This window comes from Mastomys coucha, unplaced genomic scaffold (genome assembly GCF_008632895.1).
Source record: "Mastomys coucha isolate ucsf_1 unplaced genomic scaffold, UCSF_Mcou_1 pScaffold20, whole genome shotgun sequence".
In the NCBI taxonomy this organism is placed as follows: domain Eukaryota; kingdom Metazoa; phylum Chordata; class Mammalia; order Rodentia; family Muridae; genus Mastomys; species Mastomys coucha.
Genome location: NW_022196903.1, coordinates 51,916,099 through 51,942,717, shown reverse-complemented (window position 1 = coordinate 51,942,717; position 26,619 = coordinate 51,916,099). Strand labels below are relative to the sequence as shown.

General features: G+C 42.9%; 2 protein-coding genes across 4 annotated transcripts in view; one reads left to right on the top strand and one right to left on the bottom strand.

Moving 5' to 3' along the window:
- The window catches only part of Nt5c3a (5'-nucleotidase, cytosolic IIIA), a 44,349-nt gene extending 38,797 nt beyond the window's left edge, over positions 1-5,552 (top strand). For all 3 annotated transcript variants that reach the window (XM_031382020.1, XM_031382022.1, XM_031382021.1), the window contains 4 exons: positions 611-700; positions 2,866-3,028; positions 4,074-4,274; positions 4,896-5,552. In XM_031382020.1, coding sequence (XP_031237880.1) covers positions 611-700; positions 2,866-3,028; positions 4,074-4,274; positions 4,896-4,997 — 556 coding nt within the window. In that variant the 3' untranslated portion in view covers positions 4,998-5,552. The remainder of the gene's footprint in view (positions 1-610; positions 701-2,865; positions 3,029-4,073; positions 4,275-4,895) is intronic.
- A 4,510-nt stretch (positions 5,553-10,062) lies between these two features.
- Positions 10,063-26,619, bottom strand: part of Fkbp9 (FKBP prolyl isomerase 9) — a 50,096-nt gene continuing 33,539 nt past the window's right edge. The window contains exons 7-10 of the mRNA XM_031382019.1: positions 20,422-20,608; positions 15,996-16,141; positions 13,613-13,776; positions 10,063-11,386 (exon numbers count right to left, since the gene is read on the bottom strand). Of these exons, the coding sequence (XP_031237879.1) occupies positions 11,210-11,386; positions 13,613-13,776; positions 15,996-16,141; positions 20,422-20,608 (674 nt within the window). The 3' untranslated portion in view covers positions 10,063-11,209. The remainder of the gene's footprint in view (positions 11,387-13,612; positions 13,777-15,995; positions 16,142-20,421; positions 20,609-26,619) is intronic.

The window sequence follows — 26,619 nt, the reverse complement described above, 5'->3', positions numbered from 1 at the left end:
GAGTTTTCATAGTTGTAAAGAATTAGGTTCTAAAGGCTGGAGAGATGGCTCAGTGGTTAAGAGCACTGACTGCTCTTCTAGAGGTCCTTAGTTCAATTCCCAGCAACCACATGGTGGCTCACAACCATCTGTAATGGGACCTGATGCCCTCTTCTGGTGTGTCTGAAGGTTGGTGTACTCACATACATTAAATAAATAAATTTATAAAAATAAAAAAAAAAAATAATTAGGTTCTAAGCAGGCCAGTGTATGTGAAACACTTTCCTGCCAAGAATTTTTACACTAACACTATTCCATTTACTTAGCTTGTTTCTGAAAGGAGGAAGAAGCTTGACAGCCTAGGTTAGACCGGATCCTATCTGTAGACAGAAGAAAGAAAGGCTTACAGCTGTTTCCACACTTCCTTACCAGCATATTTACACTAAACCTGAGTCTGTGAGATCTGGGACACTGCGGGAGAACACCATCCCACATTTTAAGCTCCTCAGTCTCAAAAAGAGTCAAGTCCACACAGTGAGGATCGGCACTCACTCAGGAATGATTGGTAATAAAGATAGCAACTTTACTATTTTAACTGATTTCTCTCCCCTCCTTTGATCATAAACTCCAGGTATACCAAATCACACAGCTTGCTTGTTGAACAAGGCATACCAAAAGCCAAACTTAAAGAGATTGTGGCCGACTCTGATGTCATGCTCAAGTAAGTCCCCTGTGTTTTGTTGTTTCTATTGTCTACAGAATTGACGGCTGTTGTGTATATTCAATTATGTGCTCTAAAAATAAGCTATCACACTGTTCATTAAAATAAGATATATCAGTGTCACAAAATGACTAGTGCTGTAATAAAGAAAAACATCTGAGGTTAGAGCTGCTATGGTTGGGGCATAGCTCGGTTGGCAGAGCACTTGTCTAGCAATGCCCACAGCTGTTGGCTTGATCTGAGCACTGAAGAAACCTGGCATTGTGAGGGCTGGAGAGGTGGCTCAGCAGTTAGAGCACTGGCTGCTCTGGCAGAGGACAGGGTTGATTGGCAGCACTTACATGTCAGCTCACTGCAATCTGTAACTCCAGTTCCAGGGGACCCAACACTCTTTTCTGGCCTCCATGGGCACCAGGAATGCATATGATACACAGAGATACAAGCAGACAAAACACCCATACACATAAGATAAAATTTAAAAACATATTTTTAAAACCTAGGCATGGTGGTGCATGCCTGAAGTCCCAGCGTTTGGGGGTAGAGGCAGGAAGATCCTGAATGAAACAGATGTCTGAGGCCAGCTTGGGATACAAGAAACCCTATCTAGAAAGCTTTTTTTTCAGTTAGATTTGCTATGGGTGGTAAGTGCATTGCAAGATTTAAGTAATGATTTGTATTTCCTTTCTCCAGTTTGTTTTAATTTTAAGAATAATGTACAGACTTACATAACCAATATGATTTTCAAATTCTTTAGGAAAACAGCTTTGAAAGATCTGAAATTTGAAGGAAATATTTATAAACTATAAAGGTTTTAACTAAGAATTGTTTCCAAGTTTACATGAATCTAGTTTTGAAATTCTCATGTTTTGAAACTTTCTAGGAACATATTTTAATATACAGTTAATGTATTTATAAGGATTTGGCATAGTGTCAAAACCTGTGATTACAGAATTCAGGAGGCAAGAGGTAGGGGAAATCACAGCCAGTTGAAGGCCAACTAAGTCTATATAGCAAATACTACACCACACACACACACACACACACACACAGGACATTTACAATATGGATTATTATTGTGTGAAAATCCAGCTTACTTTCAATACTTTCTACCAACCTTAAATTATTTTCAGCTTGTTTGGCAAATATGGCAAAGCTGTTTTTGCTTCCCTCTGTGCTGAGTATTGAACCTGGGGCCTCCCACATGTTGGGCAATCGCTCTGCCACTAAACTACCCCCAACCATGTTATCATATAGCCCTGGGATGATAAAATAATTATGACTGCAGAAGAAAGATTCAGTTGTCAAAGAGTAAGGACAGTTGAATGTCTCACTGCTAAGAACCAAGAGCTTAATTTTTAGCTGAAAAGAGTGAAAAGGAAAGAGTTAATTTTAAGATTTTATGAACAAGAATGAGTTTGTATCATTTTTAGGAAAATGGGTGGATTTAAAGATAACCAGTCATGTTAAGAGAGAGAAGCCAGAATTAGACAAGAATCACACATTTTCTCTCATATACAGGATATGTAGCCTTAAGTGTATATATATATTTATAGAGAAGCATACATTTGATAAAAACATAGAGGGACAGGGAGGAAGACGTATAAACACGGGAGGGGAGGAATAGAGGATGGTAAGGGGATGGGAATGAATTGTATAGATTTGATTTCCTCTAAACCTATCTATGTGTGTAGCATGAAGGCCGATGAAGTGTTTGGTGAGAGAGGAAGGGGCCATCCAGAGAAGAAAGGATGTGGGGATGAGTGAACAGACGATAGTGGTGTATATGTGTATGAAGACTAAAGAAAGAAAGGTACATTAAGAAAAGGTCATGAAAAGGAGCACTGGCTGGTGAAGAGATTATAGCTCGGTTTTGCTGCTCTCTCCTGGTGGAAGACCAGAACACCCTAGTGGCTTTTCATGGTGTGGTTTGACCTTACTTTTAAATGGTGTAAATTGTAGGCTTTTATCCATGCTCAGTGTAAGTCTAAAACACCTAACTTGTACTACTAGAATTAATAGCAAGGTAATGAGTCAACTGTTGGCTTTGTCATTGTTTTGGAATGAGAATATGATTTGTAGAAACAGGAGGAAATATTTTGCTTTTTACCTTCTAAGTGAAAAAGATTAAAGTCTCATAAACACATTGTGCCTCCCTCTACCTGCAGGGAAGGATATGAGAATTTCTTTGGGAAACTTCAACAGCACGGTATCCCTGTGTTCATATTTTCGGCTGGTATCGGTGACGTACTTGAAGAAGTTATCCGGCAGGCTGGAGTTTATCACTCAAACGTCAAAGTAGTGTCTAACTTCATGGATTTTGATGAAAATGTAAGAATATGAAATCATTCCTCAGAGCTACTATCCAATCTAAAATACTCTAATCATGTAAACATACATGTTCTTTATTAGTAACAGGGAGATGTTGCTGATGGGCTATTAATGGAACTCATTTGTTATATTTCTCAGTGTTATATTTGTATTCTATGCCCTTAAAGTTTTATTAACAAGTTAATAAGTTAATATTAAAATTCATAAAACTCGGCAGGTACTGATGGCACACACATTTAATCCTAGCACTTGGGAAACAGAGGCAGGTGGGAGTTTGCCAGCCTGGTCTACAGATCTTGTTCCAAGATAGTCAGGGCTACACAGAGAAACCTTGTCTCAAAAAAAAATAAGAAAAAAAAATCACAAAACTTACGTGAAATAATTTAATGGTACAGCTCTGAAGAATATATCATAATTGGGGAGAGAAGAAGTGAATAATACTAGCATTTTTTAAACAAATATATTTTAAATTTTTCTGGGCATGATGGAGAATAGATATAAGCCTAGCATTCAGCTGAGGATAGAATTATGAGCTCAAAGTCTACATATTCTCAAACAAAATAAGAACCCAAAACAGTAAAAGACATGAAATGGGATCCTTTGGCTAGGAACAAAAGAAAAGTGAAGCTGAATTCTTGAATAGCTGTGTTTTACCATTTAATGTGGTGAGTGGAACATATGTTATTTTGGAGTCCTTCCTCCATCTCATGTGTGTGACGGACTTCTGTGTTGTGAGATCAAGTCAAAGATGTGGTAAATAGCGACATCTATTTAGAATCATAATATGGAGAAAATATAACAAGTAGAATTTGTAAAAATCTATTATTTCAAGCCAGAGATGGCCCAGTATTGATAGATGCTTCCCACCAAGACTGACAGCTTGATTTTAATCCCGGGCCCTCTGGGTGGGAGGGGAAGGCCAGTTCCTGCAAGTGGTTCTCTTACCCTCCAAGTATCCCCTGCCATGGACACCCACAGATACATATATACCATAAATAAACATAGTAAGGTTTTTCTTAAGCTATTATTTAAAATCTTTTTATAGGGAGTGCTGAAAGGATTCAAAGGAGAGCTAATTCACGTATTCAACAAACATGATGGTGCCCTGAAGAATACAGACTACTTCAGCCAGCTGAAGGACAACAGCAACATCATTCTGCTCGGGGACTCCCAAGGAGACTTAAGGATGGCCGATGGCGTAGCCAATGTTGAACACATTCTGAAAATTGGTTATCTGAATGACAGAGTAAGTGTTCAGAGCTGTTGTTTAATTTTCATTTTATTAATTAAGACGAAACATTGCAATTAGTTGCCAAAGGCGGGTAAGACGGTATTTTAGCCTCCTGCTTCAGTGGTGACTGAGAGAGATATGAAGCAGAGCCCTGGGTAACATGTGGAAGTCACAGTCTCAAAGTAGGCAGCACTCCCCAATCATGAGTGGCAGAGTATCTCCATGCATGCCAAGTGCTCCGTGTGCAAAGTTGCCCAAAGTCACAACCATGGGGCTGGAAAGAAAGCATTTAGTGAGAAAATCTCCATGTGGAAAACTCCCTGTCCATGGTAAGTCTGAGAGTAAGCTAGACATGATGATGCATGTCTGTCACCCAGCGATCAGGAGGCTGGGGCAGGAGGCTGGCCTCAAAAGCTGAAGGCCAGCATAAGCTTATACAGAAGACCCTGTTTCAGAAAATTGAAATCTTAATCAGAAACAAAATAATTAATTAAAAACAATTTGGGAGTATGTTTCTATTTCAACCCTTGTATGAAATTAGATTTGTGTTCTACAAATCTAACATCATGTGGTTAAAATTAAAATTATGTGTCCTTCTCTGCATGTTAATTTTATTTTTGTTCTTCTGTTGATTAGGTAGACGAGCTTTTAGAAAAATACATGGACTCTTACGATATTGTTTTAGTAAAAGAAGAATCATTGGAGGTTGTCAACTCTATTTTACAGAAGACATTATAAACAAGCCATTGTGAGAAGACTTCTCCCAGGGGTACACCTGAATCAGGCACTGTCCATCTTGGGGAAAGACTCTTATTTATAAAACAGTCTTGCTCCTGGAATTTTCCCCTTTCCCCAACAGAGGATCTTCAGACATGTGGAACCTGTGACCCTGCAGCCCCTCTTCCTGCCCTCGTCACTATACTGACCAGATTTCTTAAGTCATTAAAAATGATCTTAAGGCCAGAATTATAAAAATAGCTCCCTTTTCCAAAGTGAGTTTTGTAGTTCGGTATTCTGCAGTTTCTGGGCATTCTCCCAGGTGGGTGTCTGAGGGTGAAGAAGACATTCTCTACATGGATAACGTCCCTGATTTTAACCACTGCTAGCTTTGTAATTGGGGTAGAGTGTGGCGACATCATCTTCTGAAATTGTGTTTTATTTCATTATTTTGTCTGGAAAAAATATTTGCTAGGAAGCTGTATCTGAAAAACTGTTGGTGTCCACATCACTAACATTGCAAATACTCTATGTGAAGCACTGAGAATAAACCTGAAATGGAAAGCTTTTCTAAAATTCTGTTGTCCAGATCATATTCAGCCTGCAATGGTGGTGACATATGTCTGTCTAATCCTAGCACATGAGAGAAAAATTCAGGGGAGTCAAGAATTTAAGGTCAGCCTCAAGTCAGACCAGCCTGGGCTACATGGAACAGAAGAGCAAAAAAAAAAAACCATTTAGTGCATATTTTTCCGTTAATCCTACTTTCAAAATACATGTCTAGGCACAAAAAGATATTGCAGGAAATTTTTTATGTGTTATTTAAGAATACTAAGGACTATGAAAATCATTTTCTTTTGTTGAACACAAGTAAAGAGTTACTTGTAAAAAGTATCAGAAAGGAAGTATAGCTGGATACATCCGTTACTTTTCTGTTGCTGTGCTAAAATGCCATGGCCAAAAGCCCACTTATGGAAGAAAGCACTTATTTGGGCTTTTACGCTCCAGGGAGTTAAGGTTCATGATGCTGAAACAGGGAGCAGGAAGAAATGCAAGCTCAAAGCAGACAGAACAAATTAGCCATAGCAGGAGTCATTAAACCCTCAAAGCCCACCCCAAGTGCCATGCATCCACTAATGCCATACCTCCTCAGACAGCAGCACCAGCTGGGGACCAAGTATTCAGATGCCCAAGACTATGGGAGATCTCTCATTCAGACAAGTCACAGTGGGTTCTTTGGTGACTAAGTAATGCAAAAATTAGGGATCTTCTCCAGATCCCGTTCCATGTCTCTTTGCTACTTGGCTTTTGTGGATTCAGTTTCTACTGTGATATATTTGATCCTTATCGTAACATATAAACTTCAGATCATCCAGGCAACTAAGAAGTTTGCCCTACAGACACCACATATGATCCGACTGGTCTGGCCATTCATTATGAAGAGCAGTCTCTAGTCAAAACAAAAGGGGCAGAAAGGCACTCTCCATTGGTGTTTTTGGTTTTTTAATAACATGAAAGAGCAAAAGTATTTAAAGTGAAGCTTAGTGATCAAAGGACTGAGAACATGCTTCACAGTATTATATTCAAAGGAAAGAACAGCATACAGGTGAAACTGCAGGGCTTTATAAACCAGACGATGGGGCTGGGTACAGAGGTACTTTCCTATAACCCCAGTACTTTGGACAAAGCAGGAGAATCATGGGTTCAGAGCCAGACAATTACACAGCAAGGCCCTGTCTCAGAAAACAAACAAAAAAGTCCTGCAGATCCAAAGCTGCAGGATCTCCATGACACAGGACAATAACAGGACTCCAAGAGCAGTCCCTGTGAGGATCCAGTGTTGATGGTCTCACAGAAGCCAGAGGCCTCCGTACCAGACCCATGACTCATTGAAATGAACATTTGCAAGTAAAGATGTATGGACAAAGGGACATACTGTGGGACACACTGTAGCTTCCACAAGATGTTCTCTATGCTTTGTTTTTGGTTTGTTTTTTAATTTTTGTTTTTATTTTCTTTTGGGGGCAGACTGCAGGCTGGACTACAGGATGTGAAACTCACAAAGAATCATTTAAAAAGTTAAGAAGAGGGGGAGGAAAAGGGAAGGAAGGAGCCTGATAGAGCTGTCTCCTGAGAAGCTCTGCCAGTGCCTGACAAATACAGAAGTGGATGCTCGCAGCCAACCATTAGATTGAGCACAGGGTCCCCAATGGAGGAGCTAGAGAAAGGACCCAAGGAGCTGAAGGGGTTTGCAGCCCCTTAGGAGGAACAACAATATGAACCAGCCAGTACTCCCAGAGCTCCCAGGGACTAAACCACCAACCCAAAAGTACACATGGAGGGACCCTTGGTTCTAGCCACATATGTAGCAGAGGATAGCCTTGTGGGACATCACTGAGAGGAGAGGCCCTTGGTCCTGTGAAGACTTGATGCCCCAGCGTAGGGGAATGCCAGGACAGGGAATCAGGAGTGCATGGGTTAGTGAGCAGGGGGAGGGGGAATGGGATAGGGAGGTTTTCAGAGGGGGAACGAGGAAAGGGGATAACATTTCAAATGTAAATAAAGAAAATATCTAATTTTAAAAGAAAGAGCCCCAGTCACAATGCTGTCACATGGACAGTGGATTAATAGGTGCAGATTAACCCAAGAAAACCTGTTAGGTGCAGCATCTAACACAAGTCATGGTAGATTTTATGGTGAGAGCCATGGAGATAAAGCTGTGTTCACAGTAATTAAATGTGCTGGATAAGCCAGCTGTCCCAAGCTGTCCTGAGACCAAAGCAGACTACTTGCATAACCGCCTGCATGCCCCTCCATCTCGGTTTACCAAGCCTTCAGCTGCTTGCCAGAGACCTTTTTCCCTTCCCAGCCTCCCTCCCACTCAAGAAACGTAACTCTGGTTACGTTCAGGACGTAACCAGATCCTAGCCCACCCTCCACCAGCTACTCTCACCAACTGTGGTCTTGTGGCTCAGTCTCCTCCCTCCCTCTTAGATTCATCAGGGCCCTGCTCACTGCCTGACTTGGACCCTCTAGTTGTCCTGTTCAGGCTTGTGATGCAAGACCAGTCCATACTATCAGGGGAGACTTGTTTCAACCACTGCAGGCACCAGACCAGCTGACCAGCAGAAGACCTAGCCCTAAATAGACACTATAGCCCTAAATACAAAACAGGAGAATTACACACACACACACACACACACACACACACACACACACACAAGATACACATTATCTCCAAAAATACAAGTCCTATAATAATGACTCCTAATGAAAATCACCTGGAACTCCCAGACAAAGAGTTCAAAAGAATAGTTATATGCTATGGTCAAGCAACTCGAAGACAGGTAAATGAAATAGGAAGTCAGTCGTATGACATAAAGTTCAAATTGCTGAAGAAATGTTCTGGGTGAATGAATAAAGTACCCTGACATCTGCAAATGGGCATAAGGACCATTGGGAATAGAATAGGGTCACAGAAGCATTTGAAGATGGACGTGTACCTGAAACTCCATATAGTGTCTCTGAGCTATGTCAAATATCAACTAAGTCAGCTAAAAGCTGTTCAAGGAAAAACTATAAAGTTGGCTGTTGCTTTATAGTCAGCTTTTCCATCAATATAAAAAAAGTAGATAGTAAAGAGAAAATTTGGGGGGACTCAAATTTTTTACCCTTTGAGCCTTGAAAAGGTAGGCCACACAGAAGCAGAAATACATGACACACCAGAATTTTTACCTTGTGGCCAGGAAATAAAAGAACACCATTCTAATCTTCTTGAAAGGCAAGCTCCCAAGGGCCTATAGGCTTTCCACCAAACCAGCTGTGCTGGCACGTGCCTACAATCCAGCACTTAGGGAGTTCAATATGAGAGACTCTCAGTTCAATATGCAGCACTGCAATTCCAGCCCTCAGCTACACGAGACATTGAAGACCAGCCTAAGCTAAGAAAAAAAAAAAAGTAATCTGAGTGTGACAGTGGGTGTCTATGGTCAAACTTTTCTGGAAGCTGGAAAAGAAAAATCACCTGCATCCAAGAATTTGATAATGAACTAGAGACATAAGACCCAAGTCTCAAAAAGAAAACCCAAACTTCATCAGCATTTTAAATACAAACAACGTAAGCTGGAAATGATGCTGTGGCTAATTAGAATACTAATTTAAGGATGAAGTGCCCACACAGTATTAAATGCTAATTTTCATATAAGATAAAAGTGTTATACTGGCAATATACTTGCTTTATTAAATAAAAAGACTCCAGTTTCTCAGGAAAGCCAAGGGGAAAGGACCTTAAATAGCTGTTCCTGAAAACCTAACATAATAAGTAGTGGATGGCACAAGAGCCAGTGAGTACTTAGGGTTATAGTCCTGCAGACAGGCCAACTAATAAACTCATCCCCGGGTCCCGTCCCACTTCTGTGTGTGTGTGTGTGTGTGTGTGTGTGTGTGTGTGTGTGTGTGTGTGTGTGTGTCTCGGTTAGAGGGAATCTTGCTATGACCTCACTAGCCTGGTACTACCCACTCTGTGACCCAGGATCTCCCCAAACTTCATTCTTCACAAATTGCACATTTTGTGAGGCCAACCCGGGAGAGACCCAGTCCCTGAGGTCTTTTCCGTTGGCTTAGGTTGGGGTTCACCTGATGGAAGCCAATGGTAGGCAGTAGATGGAGGGTAAGAAGAGATGGTATCTCTTATTCTTCACTAGGCTGCAGTGCCAGCCATGCTCTGTGTGTACCTAGACGCCACAACACACACATTCAGGCAGCTCTGCTCCAGCGCATTCACCTTAAACCCCAGACCCAGGAGTGACAGCTTCCAGCTCTTACTGAGCAACGCTCTCCACAGTATCTCAGCATCTTCTGCTCCCCTGAGCCCTGTACACACCTGTAAATAGCCCTTTCAATGAGCTTATCTAGTGAGTTTCCTGCAGGTACCACCTCCTTCCCACCCGCGCCCCCACCCAGATGCCCCATTGCCCTGCACAATGCTCTGCTATCCTGCCAAGTTTTTGTCAAAGGGACTTCAACTGCACAGTGCATTCTCATAAGATCCTCTGGACCTTCAATAAAACACCATAAACCCAGATGATATGATTTCAATATTTTATATCAGAAAAAAAAAGTCAGTTTTCCAATAATAAGTCCACTGGATTAGTGCACAGCATTTGCATGAACTATCTCAGGGCAACATCAGTACAAAACAGTTTAAAGTTGTAAAAAAGAAAAGCCATTTCAAAAGGGAACCTCCTAATTACTTCAGGATGAGTGCCAACACCATTGGGAACCGAGGACATAAGGCAGGAGCACAGCTACCACATGGTATGGGGATGGGCTAGCCTTTTCTACAGCAGGAGACCCCAAATTGCCCTCCAGAGACACAAGTGGGGAGCAGGAAATGTCACCTTCATATGTTGGCATAACACATCCACTTTAGTCACAGTAAAATCTTCTGTTGGCTGACCAGTGAGAGCCAGCTATCAGCCCTCCATGTATCTACCCAAAAGAATACAGAGTGGAAAAAGAGAGAAAGCCAATCCTACATAGCAAATGCAGGTCAAATCCTCTACTCACAGGCTAAGGCCGCTTCCATTTGGTCTGTGTTTTTTCCTGTCCAGGAGACTCCTGTTAACAGTGACAGATACGACCAATTGGAGGGCTGCCAGTACAGAGAGTGAACTGGAAAACATGAAATGGAGATTTGTAGGGAAGGTGATGGGGTGGCTGCTGCACAGGACCTGGTATCACCAGAGCTTGTGCAGAATGCTGAGAAGAGCAATGGCCGCTGTCAAGGAATCTTGCTGGAACATGTGTGCCCTTTATCCTTCTGCCTGTGGTGAACATTTTTTTTTTAAAGACACCAGCAAGATTTTTAAAACAAATCGTTTCTTTAGGTAGACACCTGGGTACTTCTTCTGTTTCCTCCACGACAGCTACATCTTCTATGAAATAATCCTTTATTAACACAACCTCCCAGAAGACTCACAAATACAATTGGTGCTGCAAACTTTCCCATGCCAAGGTGCTCTGTACAGATTCTCTACTGTCACTGGAAATCCACCCAGGTTCTCACCATGGACATCAGCCCACCGCACTGTATGCACCAGGGACTACGTGGCCCACCTACTACTGGCTACTCTCAAACCTTCCTAGAAATCTGCACACCTTGACAGCATGCTCTGCCATGACAGGTGGCTTGGTGTCATGCACTCCTTGGAACAAACTGGTCCGTGTCAGGCTTACAGTTCATCATGTTTGGCTTCCTGATCCTTGAGTTTAAATTCCTCAGCCGTGACCTTCCCATCTCCATTCCGGTCCTGGTTGGTGAACATATTCTTCACGATCATTTCAGCATTAAAACCGGGAGCCAGCTTCCCCTTGCCTGTTGCCACTTGGGCATGAATGTACTCTGAGAACTAGAAAGGGGACAGGACAAATGTGAGAATGGCAAAGCTGAGCATGCAGACTCAAGCCTGAAATACTAGGCCATGAAAGGGAGGGGACTGAAAAATAAGAGTCCGCACTTTCAAACCAAGTTGTTCTTAAGAACAACATGGCCTGGGTTTCTTAAATGCAGATGAAAATTCCCCGTACTGTACACTGTAGAGATAGATAAGCAGATAAGAGCACTCAGCTCCCAGGACTCAGGATGAGTAGTTCATAACCAGCTGTACCTCCAGCCCCAGGGGATCTGATGCTCTTTTCTGGGTTCCTCGGGAGCCTGTTATGTACATGCACATGTTCCCACACACATATACATACTTTTAAAAATAAGATATTATTTAAATGTTTTTTAAATCCTTTGACTAGAGAGGACTTCAAGAGCCCTTGGGATCGAGGTATCCAATATGCTTCAGCCACCAGAACAGCTTTAACTTCCCTCAAAAACAGTGTTACAGCAACACATTCATTCATTCACAATAAAATCCTACCAGCATCCACCATGTGCCGAAAATCATTCTAAAGTCATGGGATACAGCCTAAACAAAACTGCTCTTTTGATATTGACATTCTGCATGAATATAGTAAGTAAATTATACTCTTAAGTTATAAACTAGAGCGTTCCACCAAGAGAGAGGTGGGGGAGAGAAAGCAAGGTAAGCTTAGCTTGGGAGGGCAAGTTGAGACAATAAACTTGGCAGTCAGAGTAGAACCTCTGAGGCCAAGGAGACTTGTGCAAAGACTTGAAGAAAGTCAGGGAATGAGTCAGAGACAGTTTTCTGAGTCGAGTCTAAGCATAGAGAACAGCTGGTTCAGAGGGTGGAAGCCTGCCTCGTGGGCGCTCAGAACACATGCAATACGCGCGAAGAGAGTAGCTGGTGAGGAGGCAGCAGCTAGCAGATGGAGAGGGCCCTGACAGCCATAGGGAGACTCTGGAGATGGGCCTCGGCAGGTTCTGAGAAGCAAGGAGCTATGAAGGACTCATGGAGAAGCTCAGGGTGAGGCAGCCTTAGGGTGGGGCTAAGACAAGGATTGAGGTTCAATCAATGAAGACGTAAAGCAGGAGATCAGACTGCAAAGTGTGGAAATAAGCCTGGTGCAGACATGTATGCAGGCAAAACATCCATCCACATAAAGAATGGAGGACAGGTCACAGTGGAGAGCTGAAGTCCCAGCTACTTGGAAGGAAGATGGTTTGAACTCAAATATTCAGGACTGGCCTAGGCAAGAGAGGAAGAACCTATCTCACGAAAGCAAAATGAAGCCAGGCACGATGGTGCCAACCTGTGTTTCCAGAAGTCAGGAAGCTGAGGCAGGAAGACTGTGAGTTCAAGACCAGTCTCAGCTACAGAGCAAAACCTCTCAAAACAAAAGAACAAATTAAAAAAAAAAAAAAGAATGCATTTTAAAATACACACACAAACAAAACTGGGAGCAGAAGAGGAACGTAGGACAAGTCTCTTAAGGTTTTGCTATAAAAGGAGCAAAGAAATAAAAACACTGGGAGGACATATCAAGATGACATGAAATAACTGTACTGGCCATGATGGCATGTGCTATCACCCCAACATATGGGCAGCTGAAACAAGAGGATCATAAGTTCAAGGGCAGCCTTGGCAACACACTGGACTAGGTCTCAAACACAAAGGAGAATAGAGAAAAACAAACCAAAACCATGTGTGATACTCAAAGGAATATCCCAGATCTAGGAAAAGCTGATGGTATAGGAAGAAGATGCAGGAGTGAGACTAGAGATGTGCTTGAGTAAGCAGAAGGGAGTGAGCCTGGGCTCTTAATTCCATGCACAGTGATAACACAAACGACTACTCAACTCCACTGAGAAGCTGTGGCCCTGGCTCAAACACTCGGAAGCTGAGACCTTGGGTAATTACTCTCTGCAGGCTCTTCTAAACCTTATGAATGCTGTTCACATGGTTGTTGTGAAGGTGGAGCTGGAAAACGTGAAGAAACAGCAAGCGCCCGGTGACTGGCAACTGAATCCAGATCTGTGTATTTGAGACATATTCCCTACACCTCTCAGGAGCTCTCTGTTCCTTCACACGAGAATGTATGTAAAACACATGTGCTAGTTACCACCATTACAAGAGATCTGCATGACCAGCTCTGTCCTTGGCACACCAAATGGACCCCTACCCCCAGAACCAACCAGAACAACAGACCCTCCTACAAAGGCCATTTACCTCCTCCAGGAGGACTTCCCCATTGCCATCCCTGTCGATTTCTTCGAAGAGGTTGGGAGACACTTCACCATTCCATATGAACATGTACCCCTCCGGAAGGCCAGACACAAGTTCCAGCAGTTCGATGTCAAACACTAGGACAGCACTGCCAGGGACCTCTCCATCTATGCGGCAAGGTAGAAGGAACAGAACACAGTGTTAAACACAGGCTGATGGTTGGGACCTGCACTGTCCTCCCAGCCTCCAGCCACCATACCCAAGAGGCTTCTAGCTCCCAGCAGGAGTAGTACTAGTGCCCAATGAGGTCATGAATAACTGTAATTATATACTATCATACAATTATTGCATATTGTCTTGATACGTCTTTCCAGCTCTTTCATTTCTTTGCTCCTTGAAGTAGGATACTTTTTCTCTTTTTAAGGAATAAAATAAACTAGATCCCTGAATATTCCATACAGCAAGGATAGCTGTTGTTTCATGAAACCTGGGTCTTAATTTACATGTAAATTAAATGTAGAGGCTGGGGAGGTGGCCTGAGTTTAGTTCCCATTGCCCATGTCAGGCATGAGCAGGCAAAATGGCTCAGCATAAAAAGGTGTTTCCCACTAAACTTAAGGGCCTGAGTAACATCTCCAGGAGGGGACACATGGTAGAAGAAAACCTAATCCAAAATTTGGCCTCTAACTTCCACTCATACACCATACCATGTAGCATGTAGTACATGTGCACACTCACACACACACACACACACACACACACACACAACTAAATGCAAGTTAAATAGAACATTTAAACCAGATATTGCAGCACCCACTCCTAATCCCAGCATGGGAAAAGAGGCAGAGACAGGCAGAACCCTGGGCCCTGCTGCCCAGCCAGTCTAGTTCATGTAAGCCTGTGTGAGACCCTGTTTCAAACAGCAAGGTAGATGTCTCCTAAAGAAAGACACTCAGAGCTGCCTCTGGCCCCACACATGCACACACGTACTCACAAATACCACACAAGCATGCACACGTACATAAATGAACTGATTCTGGGTTTATGTGCAATTCCAAATGAAAGACAAAATGCAATTGTTAGCCCAGGTATGTTGGCCCATGCTTATAAACCTGGCACTTGGGAGGTTGAGGCAAGATTGAAAGTTTGGGGCCAGCCTGGGCTACATAGTAAAATGTTGCTTCAGAAAACCAAAAGTAACAAGGATAGAAAAAAGTATTTCTTACTGGTTTTTTTTGTTTTGTTTTTTGTTTTTTGGTTTTTTTGGTAAAAACAAAACATTCCAAAGCCACCAGTAGAGACAATGGTTATAGAACCATTTTTTCTTTTGAGGTGTCAGAGATCAAGGATGTTCTGCAAGCATCCTATCACTGAGATGTCTCCCAGCCCAAATTATAGAATTTTAGGATAATTTTAATAGCAGAACTTTAAGAACAATAAACAATGCCTGAAAATTATTTCCTATTCAAGGCCAGTATAAACAATAAGACTCAAAGAAGTACTATAAGTATATGAAAAATACATATATATATAATGTATTGTTAAAAATTATAGATTTCATTTTGAAATTCATTTTTTTTTAATTTTTTGGTGCTAGAGATTAAACCCAGGGCCTCATACATGCCAAGCATAAGCTTTTCCACTAAATTATATTTTATATTTACTATAATGATATAGTTATATGCCTTAAGAAAAGTCTTAAAGAATACAGACATATTGTTTGAGACTTCTTTTCTGGGATAAATGAGAACAGGAACAGTACACAATATATTTTTTAAAGTTTTTCTTTAAAAAAAATGAAATCACCGCAGCATGCCAATTACTTTTACAAACTGGTGCCCTGCACTGCCAGCTGTCAGCAGTATGAAAAGACCAATGAAAAGATATTCTGGAATCACAAAACAATGAAGTAAAACATCACCACTGCGGGGATGCAGAGGCTGCCTTACCCAGAACTCGGAAGCAACCTGTGCCTTACAGCATCTTCTTGGCTGATTTACAGGCTCCAGAGCAGCACACAGCAATGGTCTGCAGCACTTTCCTGGCCCAGGAAACAATTAACCCCAAACCACCCAAAGCCCTCCCCTAGGGCCCGGCCAGATGAACCTGCAGACCAGTGGTGTATTTTCCTGGAGCTGGCTCTCTTTCAAGAAGTCAGGGACAGTGCAATGGGTATTTGAACAAAATTTGCATGGTCTTTAACTAAAAAAGGCTCAAAAGTCCTTAAGTTTGCTTAATTAAAACAAACAAACAAACAGAACAGAACAGAACAGAACACACAAACCCTTCAGTTCAACATCGAAGCAGCATACTGCAGCTTTACTTCCAACCCATGCGTTCAGATGGTGAATTTCCCCAACACTCCTGAACACCATCACCCACTCACCCACACCAGCTTCTCCGTAGCCCAGGTGGGGTGGGATGATCACTGTTCTCTTCTCTCCAACGCACATCTCTCTGAGACCCATGTCCATCCCCAGCACGACTTGTCCAGATCCCAGCACAATGTTATAAGTTTTGCCTAAATTCCACCTGGAAAAGAGAGGAAATGAGTACCTATCAGTGGTGGCAGAGGGTGTTCTATGAAAGATGTATAGGTCTGAAGAAATGGCAGACAGACCCGTGACGGGACACACTCTGCAAAACTACCAGCCTGCCTGCTTCTAAACTGGCAAAGACATAAAAATCAAGACAAAGGAACAATTCCACGGTACAGGAACATGCTGGCGAGGGGCCTTACTGTCCTGAGGGATTCTACAGGAGTTCTGGAAAGTATAAAGTGGGAACACTGAGCTACATGGGCATATTCCTGGTGACAACTGACTCTACAGTGTCTCCAAGGAGTAAATGCTTTGTATATAGACAGGCACTTTATGAGGTTATATTACATATAATGTACTTAGGAGCCTGAGTTTTATTTTATATATTACTGATTTATTTTGGAACACTATGTAGCCCAGGATGGTCTTGAAATAATTTTATAGTCCAAGATGACCTCAAACTCCTGATCCTCCTCCCTCAGACTCCAAAGGGCTAGCTAGCACTGCAGGCAAGCACAGGGCTCAGATTTTAGATTAAAGGCCTGAGTTAGAATCCTGGTTCTGGCACTAGAGAGGTGGCCCAGCCATTAAGAGCAGTTGAAAGCACCCTGGTTCTGCTGCTTCATTTGACTTGAGAAACATAACTTTGGTTTCTTTGTCTAGAATGAAGAGATAATAATAGTCAATAATAAATATGCTTGACACGCTGGAAAGCAAAGAAAGAGTAGAGGTACTGATCCTGCTGAGAATTTCATTAAGCACAAAGGGATCCTGGGGACATGGGGAAAGAAGTTGGCCCCATAGCCTCAGACATGACTAAAAATCTACCAGTTCCCAAATGGCAAAATGACAACTATTATGCTCTTCATTCCCAAGGAAGAAATATCCTGCCATCCCTCGGTGCCTATCACCAGGTGGTGACAAGGAGCAGACACCTCCTTTGGGTTACAGTCCCCAGGAACCTCCCAGCCTCCAGTAGCCAGGACCTCCACCTCCTTCCCTCCTTCGCAAGGCCCTCTGATGTTCAGGGCTCAGTAAGCCCAAGATGACCAGATGCTTATCCTACCTAGGGAAAAAGGGACACAGAGCCAACACCAGCACAGGATGTCCTCAGGAGAGGCCTGTGGAGGAGCCACCTCTGACCTACTGGCTGTCAAGCCTCTCTCAGCAACCAGGAGTCTCCACACTGCCTCTCCAGGTCCCAGCTGGTCTCTGAGTCCCGTAGAATAGTCAAGACCTTGTTTATGCAATAACAAATACCCAGATGAAATACACAGACATTAACAGAATCCTCTAAACAAACTATTGCATTGCTACTTTTCTTGGGAGTCTTTTATTTTTGTTTATTTACTTATTTTGTGAGATTTTTTTCAAACACCATCCTCATACCTTGTATTCTCCCAACCCTGACCCCAGGTTTCCTGCTTCCTGGTTCCTTGCCCAGGGGCCTTTGAAATTTCCATGTCTCCTAAAAGCAGCATTGTGCTGGCAAGTTTTATGTCAACTTGACACAAGCTAGAGTCACTAGAGAAGAGGGAGCCTCAATTAAGAAAGTGACTCAGTAAGCGTCAGCTGCCGACAAGCCTGTAAGGCATTTTTTTAATTTGAGATTGACTGAAGTGGGTCCAGCCCATTGAGGGTCATACCATCCTGAGCAGGTGGTCCTGAGTTCTTTAAGAAAGCAGGCTGAACAAGCCATGGGGGACCAAGCCAATAAGCAGCATGCCTCCACAATGGCTGTTGGGACCATAAACATCCTTGCAACCACAGATCTCCAGGGAACCCAGGAATGTTAAGCACACATATTGTCCTTTCAAAAGCAAGGACATAACCTGTTTTTCCAGAAAGCTGGTACCTGTAAGTTATTAATAGCCTGGTGACCTGTGTTATCTGTTGGGCCAGGCCATATCAAACTCCTACAACCATGACCAGAGGTAGCTAATTATCTAAATGACCTTTATAGCTAGAGGTTCCCCTAAGTTCCCACAACCATGACTAGAGGTGGCTAATAGCCCAAACAACCTCTAATTATCTGTATGACTGACAGCAGGCTACAGCCTTCAATACTCCCTTAAGCTAATCCAGGGAACATACCTCTAAAGCCCATCTTCTTGGAAGAAACGACAAGTTTCTGAATCAAGTTTCAATGTGATTACACTTCCTTGTGCAGCAAGGATTGTATGACACCAAGAAACTTTTCTCCAAATTACACTGTGTTTAAATTTGTTGTGAATAAACGCCCTGATATTAGACTCCCTGAAGTCTTGATCCGGGTTGATGAAGTCAATCTGAAACAAGTTTTCATTGTCATCTCTTTGTGGTTCTCTTCCCTGTCTGAACACCTGCAGGGTCATCCTCAAATAGCCTCTGCATCAGCTCCTGCCTCCAGGTTCCTGCCCTGTTTGAGTTCCTGTCTGGACTTCCTTTGATGATGAACAGTGATATGAAGTGTGAGCCAAAGAAACCCTTCCCTCCTCAACTTGCTTTGGTTATGGTGTTTCGTCACAGCGACAGAAACCCTAAGAGAAGCAGCTACCCCTTGCCTTCATAACAAGCACCCACACCAGTGAACTGGTTGAGTTGATCATACCCATGTAGGGTTTGAGGTGACACCAGGAAGGGAGGTGCCTGCCATCCTTCTCATAATTCCTTTATTTGGAATCTTACACACACTCAAAGACCAGCAAGGATGTATGGCCATTGCTCTTGCCTGTGGATTTGCAGGTAACACAAATGACTCTCAAGGCATTTTTATCTTGAAGTTTGTCTTAAAAAGAAGATTCCCTGCATCCTGTGGCCCCTGGTCTTAAAAGGAAAATTCCCTCTATCCTGTGGCTCCTGCTCCATAAGGATATGGTGATTCCACCAAACATATCAGGAGGCAGGAAGTCTGATCTCAGGCCCCTCAGATGCATATCCTACACAGACAAAAAGGTATTTGTCTCCCAGCCCCACTCCCCCATTCTTGGTCTGAGCAGCAGAACAGAGACAGGGGCACTGACTGCTGGGCCATTTTCACATGCTTGAGCTCTCTTATCCTTCCCACTGCCTCTGAATACTTTGACAACAAGCCACAAGGTCAGCTCTAAGCCAGATCTCTGTGAATCAGGGCTACTGAGGTTAAGAATACATTTTGTCAACTCTAAAATGTGCTATTTTTCCCTCCACATTTTAACGTCTCTGTGATTATGACTGACTGACAGGGCAAAACTTCTGTGTTTTTAGAGGTGCATAAAATAATACTTCTAATAATAAAAGAGTTTTGGATTTGATGAAATAACACTGAATGTGCCACAGCTTGCAGGACCTCATAGCCCAAAGCCAGATTTTCAGAGCTAGAAGGCAAAGTGACAGGTAAAAGGGAGGCACCTCCATGCCCAGGACAAACAGCTCTCCAAGTCTGGACTCAGACACCTAAATCAGGCTCAGCATAAAAGTGGATGTTCCTAAACAAAAATATAAAGTCTGAAAATGATCCCTTCCCAGAGAAGATTGATTCAATTTCCAGACACACTTGAGATTCAGAGTCACAGAAAGCAAACTTGCCTTTACTTTTGTGTGTGTGTGTGATTTTCAGGTTTATTTCTATCAACTAACATTTATTATATGATCCTTTAGTGCTACAGATACTCTGGGCAAACAAAGGAAAAACTAAAAATTAGAAATCAGAAATCTAAAGTATTCAGATCATAACAGACACAAAAATAACTTAAGGATGGGGGATTAAAAATACAGAAAAGTGTTAGGAGACTTCAGAAGCAGGAGCAGTGCTCCTCCCAGGAATTCAGGGATGTGTTTGAAAACAGGAAGGACATATAAATGAGAACAAAAGCAGAGAGGCCAAGCAAGCACTGTGCAGGGTGGGGCGCTGAAACCGTCTAGGACAAAGAAAGCCTCGTGTAGCAGACTCTCTGGCACTGGCTCTTACTTAAGGGACTCACTATGGATTCATGTTTGCCTCTAACTTTCTGTGTCTCCTTTCTAAGCACTGGAATTATGGGTGTTTGTCCCTGCATCTGACTCCAAGGGTTTAGTTATTAAATGTAGATCTGACTGAGAAAGACTCTTCCACCAGGTAAGAAACAGTCTAGAACAGGGAAGATCTGTAGCAGGAAACCGTAATAATGCACTGAGCACTGAGAAGGCTTGCACTCTACAATAAAAAGGATCGGACCACACAAGTCCTACCCAGCATCTGATGAAGAGAGGAAGACAGTGAGTGGGAAGTACTACCAAAGGTTCCCTCCACATCTGGTTCCCAGTTACCCTTACGTGGAGTCCAGCAGAGTCCCATCCAGAAGGGAGGCATTGTAGTGGTATTTGAGGTAATCCCCCTTCTTACTCAGCACCGAGCAGTCTGGAGGCTTGTAGTGGGAAGTGATGCTGATGGAATCTGAAGGGTTGTGGAAGTCAATCACGTGGATGTCGAACACCAGCACAGCTGAGCCAGGAATGCTTCCTAAAGGGAAGACGCAGGGAATCAATGAGCAAGCCCCCCGCAGGGAATCAATGAGCAAGCCCCCCCCCCCCCCCCCCCCCGCAGCACACAGCGGGCAGGTGTGTCCTTGTAAGGAATACAGGGACCCAGTCCTTCTCAGACTCACTGGTTCTTGAATGTTGGTACAGATAAGAATTACTTATAGCTTACAGGGGTTGAGCAGCCGCGGGCCAGGTCTCTGCATTTTTACCTGAATCCAGACAAGACTGAGACCACTGTTAAAGTCTCAGAAGGAGGATCAGGCACTGACACTTTACTTTTAAGTTTTCTTTCTGAGACGGTGTTTCTCAGTGTATATACCTTTTGGAGGTGCTTGGGGGTTGGTTTTATTTTGTTTTGTTTTGATTTTTATATTCTGCAAAGATGGTGAATTACATTACTTGATTTTTTTTTTTTAACTCTCACACGGTCAACATTTTTACATTTTTTTAAAGACGGGGTCTTATTGTGTAGACTACAAACCTCCAGATCGTGTCCTCTATAAAGGGTCCCTGAATCAGCCTTCCACCGAGAGCTGCTCTTCCAGACTGATCCCTCATCAGCTACTGATAAAGTTAATCATGATAAATAAATCACCTTTAGGGGGAGGCTGTAGCCAAGACAGTTATAAGTCAGTGATGGGCAGAACCACACCTTGACCAGGCCTGCTTACTTACACACACCTCCTGCCCTATACTTCAACCTCAGCCTCATGACAGAGCCACTGAAGATGGACCCATGGGAGGAGGTTCTCAGACTTCTTGATCTATTTCTCTTCCCAACGTGACTACTCAGAATAAATCTCACTCCTCTGCTTTCTGTCAGTTATTATCTCTTTCTGTGGTAGATAGGGGATGAGTCCGAACCTAACTTCTGAAGGCTTCTTGAGCCCAGGCTTTAACTCCAACAACTCCAGTAACATTGTAAATACATTTAATTCCTCTAGACTGTAAGCTTTCAATTGGTCAGAATGAGAAAGGTATATACCACTGTCCCTTTACTCCAGCACTTGAGAGGCAACCAGCCTGATCTATATAGCAAATCTCAAGTCAGCCAGTGTTACACAGTAAGACCCTGTCTAAAACAAGTAAAATTGTTGAGCATGTGATTTTTAAAAAACAAATAATGTAATTTTTCACCTTTGCAGAATGAAAATTGTATATCTCAAAAGAAAATTACATTTGCCTACCAAATTCGTGATGTCCTTGTTTTTAATGACTGAGTAGTATTCCATTGTGTAGATATACCACATTTTCTATATCCATTCTTCAGTTGAGGGACTTAGGTTGTTTCCAGTTTCTGTCTATTATTAATAAAGCTAACATGAACACAGTTGAGCAACAGTCCTTGTAGGGTGGTGGAGCATCTTTTGAGCATATGCCCAGGAGAGGTATAGCTGGGTCTTGAGGTAGAATTATACCTGATCTTCTGAGAAACCAACAAATTGATGTCCAGAGTGATTGCACAAGTTTGCACTCCCACCAGCAGTGGAGGAGTAGAACTAGAAAATACCACCCTGAGTGAGGTAACCAAGACCCAAAAGGACATAAATGGTATGTATGCACTTATAAGTGGCTATTAGCCAGAACATACAGCATAACTATGGTATAATCAACAGACCCAAAGAAGCTAAATAACAAGATGGGCCCAAGGCAGGTTGGTTGAATTTTTCTCAGAAGGGGATAAAATAGATACCAAACAGAGGTCGAGGGAAGAGGGTAAGGGGAGGAGTGTGGGGAAGAAATAATATGTAGGGAGAACAGGGGAGGGAGAAGGAAGATTGGCTGCGGGGCAGGGGCAATCTCTAGGATGTGCCAGAGATCTGAGATAGGGAGAGGCCCCAGAGGATCTAAGGGGGAACTCTAGCTGAGATTCCTAGCAGTGGGGGATATGGATCCTAAAGTGACTATTTCCTGTAGCCAGGCAGGACTCTCCGTGGAAGAATAAGGACAGCAATCTATCCACAAAGCCTTCATCCCAAAATGTGTCCTGCCTACAAGATGTGCAAGAACAAAGAGAAGAGACTGAGGGAATGGCCAACCAATGACAACCTCAGATTGAGACCCATTCCATTTGGCAAGAACTAGACCCCAACTCTATTAATGATACTCCATTATGCTTGTAGACAAGAACCTAACATAAATCTCTTCTGAGAGGCTCCATCCCACAGCCAATAGAAAAAGATGCAGAGACTCACACCTAAACAGTAAAGTTTGGGAACTCTTACAGAAGAGTTGAGAGAAAGACTGAGGGACCCAAAGAGGACAGGGACTCCACATGAAAAACAACAGAGCCAACTAACCTGGATGCTTGGGGGCTCCCAGAGAATGAATAACCAACCAAACAAGCATGGGCTGGACTTAGGCCCCCTTACACATAGGTAGCAGATGAGCAGTTTGAACTTCATGCAGCTATCCCAAACAACTGGAGCAGAAGCTGTCCCCTGAGCCTATTGCCTGCCTACCTGCCTGCCTGCCTGCCTGCCTGCAAATCCTACACCCCTAAATGGACAACTTTGTCTGGCCTCAGTGGGAGAGGATGTGCCTAGTCTTGCATCAACTTGATGTGCAGGGTGGGAAGGTTGGGGAGTAGGAGGAGGGAAGTGTGAGGTGAGGGGTTGGAAGATGAAGAGGAGTGGGGAGTGGGAAGTGAGGGTAAGGGGTGGCATGGGGCTTCCCCTTCTAAGGGGAATGGGGGGAGGACTTGTATGAGGAGGTACTAAGAGGAGAGGAAGAACTGATATTGGGTTGTAAAGTGAATAAGTAAATTAATTTAATTTTAAAAAGAATTGAAATAAAGGAAAAAAACAAAAAAAGAAAGAGAAAGAAACACACACACACACACAAAACAAAACAAAACAAAACAAAACTTTAAAATAATTTCAGCAGTGGTAGGGAGACGGAGGATTGAGTTCCAGAGTCATCCTGGGGTACATAAAGAGATACAGTCTCAAAAATTAAAATTAAAGTTAAAATTGTCGGTGCCTGACCCTCATTCTGAGACTTTAACAGTGGTCTTAATCTTGTCTGGATTCAGGTAAAAATGCACAGAGCTGGCCCACTGCCACACAACGCCCTGTAAGCTATAAGTAATTCTCATCTGCATCAATGTTCAGGAACCTCTGAGCTTGAGAAGGACCAGGAATTTTTTTTTCCTAGGTGACTATATTTTTAAAAAGCTAAGGCTGGGCATGATGGCTCATGTTTTTAATCTCAGAACTCAGGAGGCAGAGGCAGGTGGATCTCTGTAACTTCTAGGTCAGCCTGGTCTACAAAGTGACTTCAAGCCAGTCAGAGATACAGTGTGAAAAAACAAGAGAAAGAGACTGCGTTATCACTTCTAGGCCTTTTGGCTAAGATCAAGTGTAGAAAGACTGTGTTAATGGCATATGATTTGCTTAACCTTTCTCAGACATAGATGAATAAGTAGGCAGATACTAAGCTTGATTAATATAAAAAAATGACCCCTTAATGACACAATGGGAAACAGGGCCTGCTACAGGAGAAAATAGAATTGGTTCCAGACCAGCACAATACTGGGATCTGCCACCAGTTCACCAAGCACTCTGCTGATGACTAAGTCAACATCTTTGACACAAACATCTTGATGAGCTGAGAAACAGATTCACACCCACTCGGTGAGTACCATATTAACTCCAGGCTTGCTTGTCAGCTTCTAGGAAGTTAATATGGGTCAGTCTTCCAGGTGCCTAGTTAACTCAGAGACAAGCATGCTAGTGTGGCCATCAGTGAGGATCCAGGCTATGCGTGGGCAGAGTTATTGTTTGTCTTGTTCCCTGACAGGATCCCAACACCTAAGCAAAACATGGGCATGAGGTTACTCAACGCATCTTTGATGGACCAGCAAATGGAGTTTCTTAGCCTATAAAACCAGAGAACAGAGCTTGAACACAAGAGAGTCTTGAGTCCCAAAAGGGCCAACAAGGCAGACACAAAAGGCTGCCGGCAGCCTGGCCCTGCAGAAAACTCTCCCACTAATTCCCCTCGAGATCTCTGGAATTTCTGGTTTGAGTTCTCTGTACACTACATACGGAAACCAGCAATCATTGCATAATGGGGACTTGCCCTATGACACAGACTCATAATAAAGCTTTGGGTCTGATTGTGGATCCATTCTGTGGCCTTAAGCAAATTGTTCCACTTTTGTGGGTCTTGCTATCTTATCTGAACAGAGATTATAGTAACCCTTTCTTCTGTGTAAGGCTATGTGTGTGTGTGTGTGTGTGTGTGTGTGTGTGTGTGTGTGTGTGTGTGTGTGTGTGAGTATACATGGACATGTGTGCAGACCAGAGGGCAAATTCTGGTGTTACTGTTCCATGAGCACCATCCACTTTTCCTTTCTTCCTTCCTTCCTTTCTTTCTCTCTTTCTTTCTTTATTTCTATTTTTTTGAAGACAAGGTCCTCCAGCCAACAGTGCACACACATATATAGCACATGCATATACCCAACGTACACATCTATGCACATGTGCACATATATATACAATGCATGCAACATCCAGTAGGCATGTATATGTACACATATACAATACACACATACAGTCCCAGATAAAAGTGGGCAAAATAGCAATTATTTTCCTCACTCTCCTCTAAAAAGTACCAAAAAGACAGTTCGGGAGAATAGAAAACCACAGGGAAACTCACTTCTATAACAAGAAATGCACCCTTCAGAATGTAAACACACATAAGAGTCCAAATTCCTGGGCTGTCCTCACAGAACATGTGAAGGTGCCAGAGAAGATCAAAACATCTGGAAGTCTTATTTAGCTTTTACTAACCCTAGAGGTGAAACAGCTTCAACAAAACAAAATGTCGGCAGAATCTGTGACCACCACGAGAGGGTAACTGCTGCCATAGATTTTTACAGAGACCCTGTTAGTGCCTGGCACTCCAGTGTGCTGAAAGGAAGCCACAAGCTAAGCGAACTGCTTCCTCACCTGTTTCTGGGCCAGTGCTTCCGGGATCAGCATGAAGCCCTCCCAAAAGCCCCTGCTTGCTCATCCAGAGCACCTGGGTTTTACACTTCAAGGGGCCCTCCCCTACTACAGTGTGAGATTCAGGATGGAGCACCCTCTTTGGATATTTCCCAAAGCACCATTTAATTATGTGCTGAGCTCAGTCTCATACTTGATGGATAGCCAAAAGGAAAAAAAAAATACTTTAAACAAATGGTTTTCATCAGTGTGTGCTCTTTTCAAAAGGCAGGAAGGATTATTCTTCAAGACATAATGAAATAAGAATGCTCAGAAACTATCCACTTCAGTGTATGGTTGACCAGAACTAAAACCTGGCACAGTACAAAACAGTAGCATCAAAACTCTAACCAGGACACAGAGCAAGACCTATTTTACATATTTATTTATTTATTTATTTATTTATTTAATCATCTATCCATCCATTCATTCATTCATTTCATTACTGAGGATTGAAGCCAGGGCCTCAGAGATGCTATGCAAGCATTTTACCACTGTGTAAATACCTCATCTTTTTTCTTTTCTTCCTCCTCCTCTTTCTTCCTCTCTCCCTCTACAGTGGTTTCTCTCTCCTTTCTTTTTTAGGACAGGGTCTCATGTAGCCCAGGTTGGCCTCCAAGTCACTACTTAGGTAAGTTTAATGGTTTAAATACTTGGTCCCCAGTGGGTGAAAGTGTTTGAGATGGATTAGGAGGTATGGCCTTATTGGAGGAGTTGTACCACAAGTGGCAGGCTTTGAGGTCTCAAAGGTTCATGCCATTCCTAGTTAGCCTCTTATGCCTCCTACTTACAGATCTAAGCTCTTAGCTGTTCATGTCATCATGGACTACAACCCTCTGAAACTGTAAGCCCCAAATAAACTCTTCTGGAGTTGCCTTGGTCATGATGTCTTATCACAGCAGTAGAATGTAACTAAGACAGGGAAGATGGCCTTAAATTCCAAAGCCTGCCTCTGCCTCTGCCTCTGCCTCTGCCTCTGCCTCTGCCTCTGCCTCTGCCT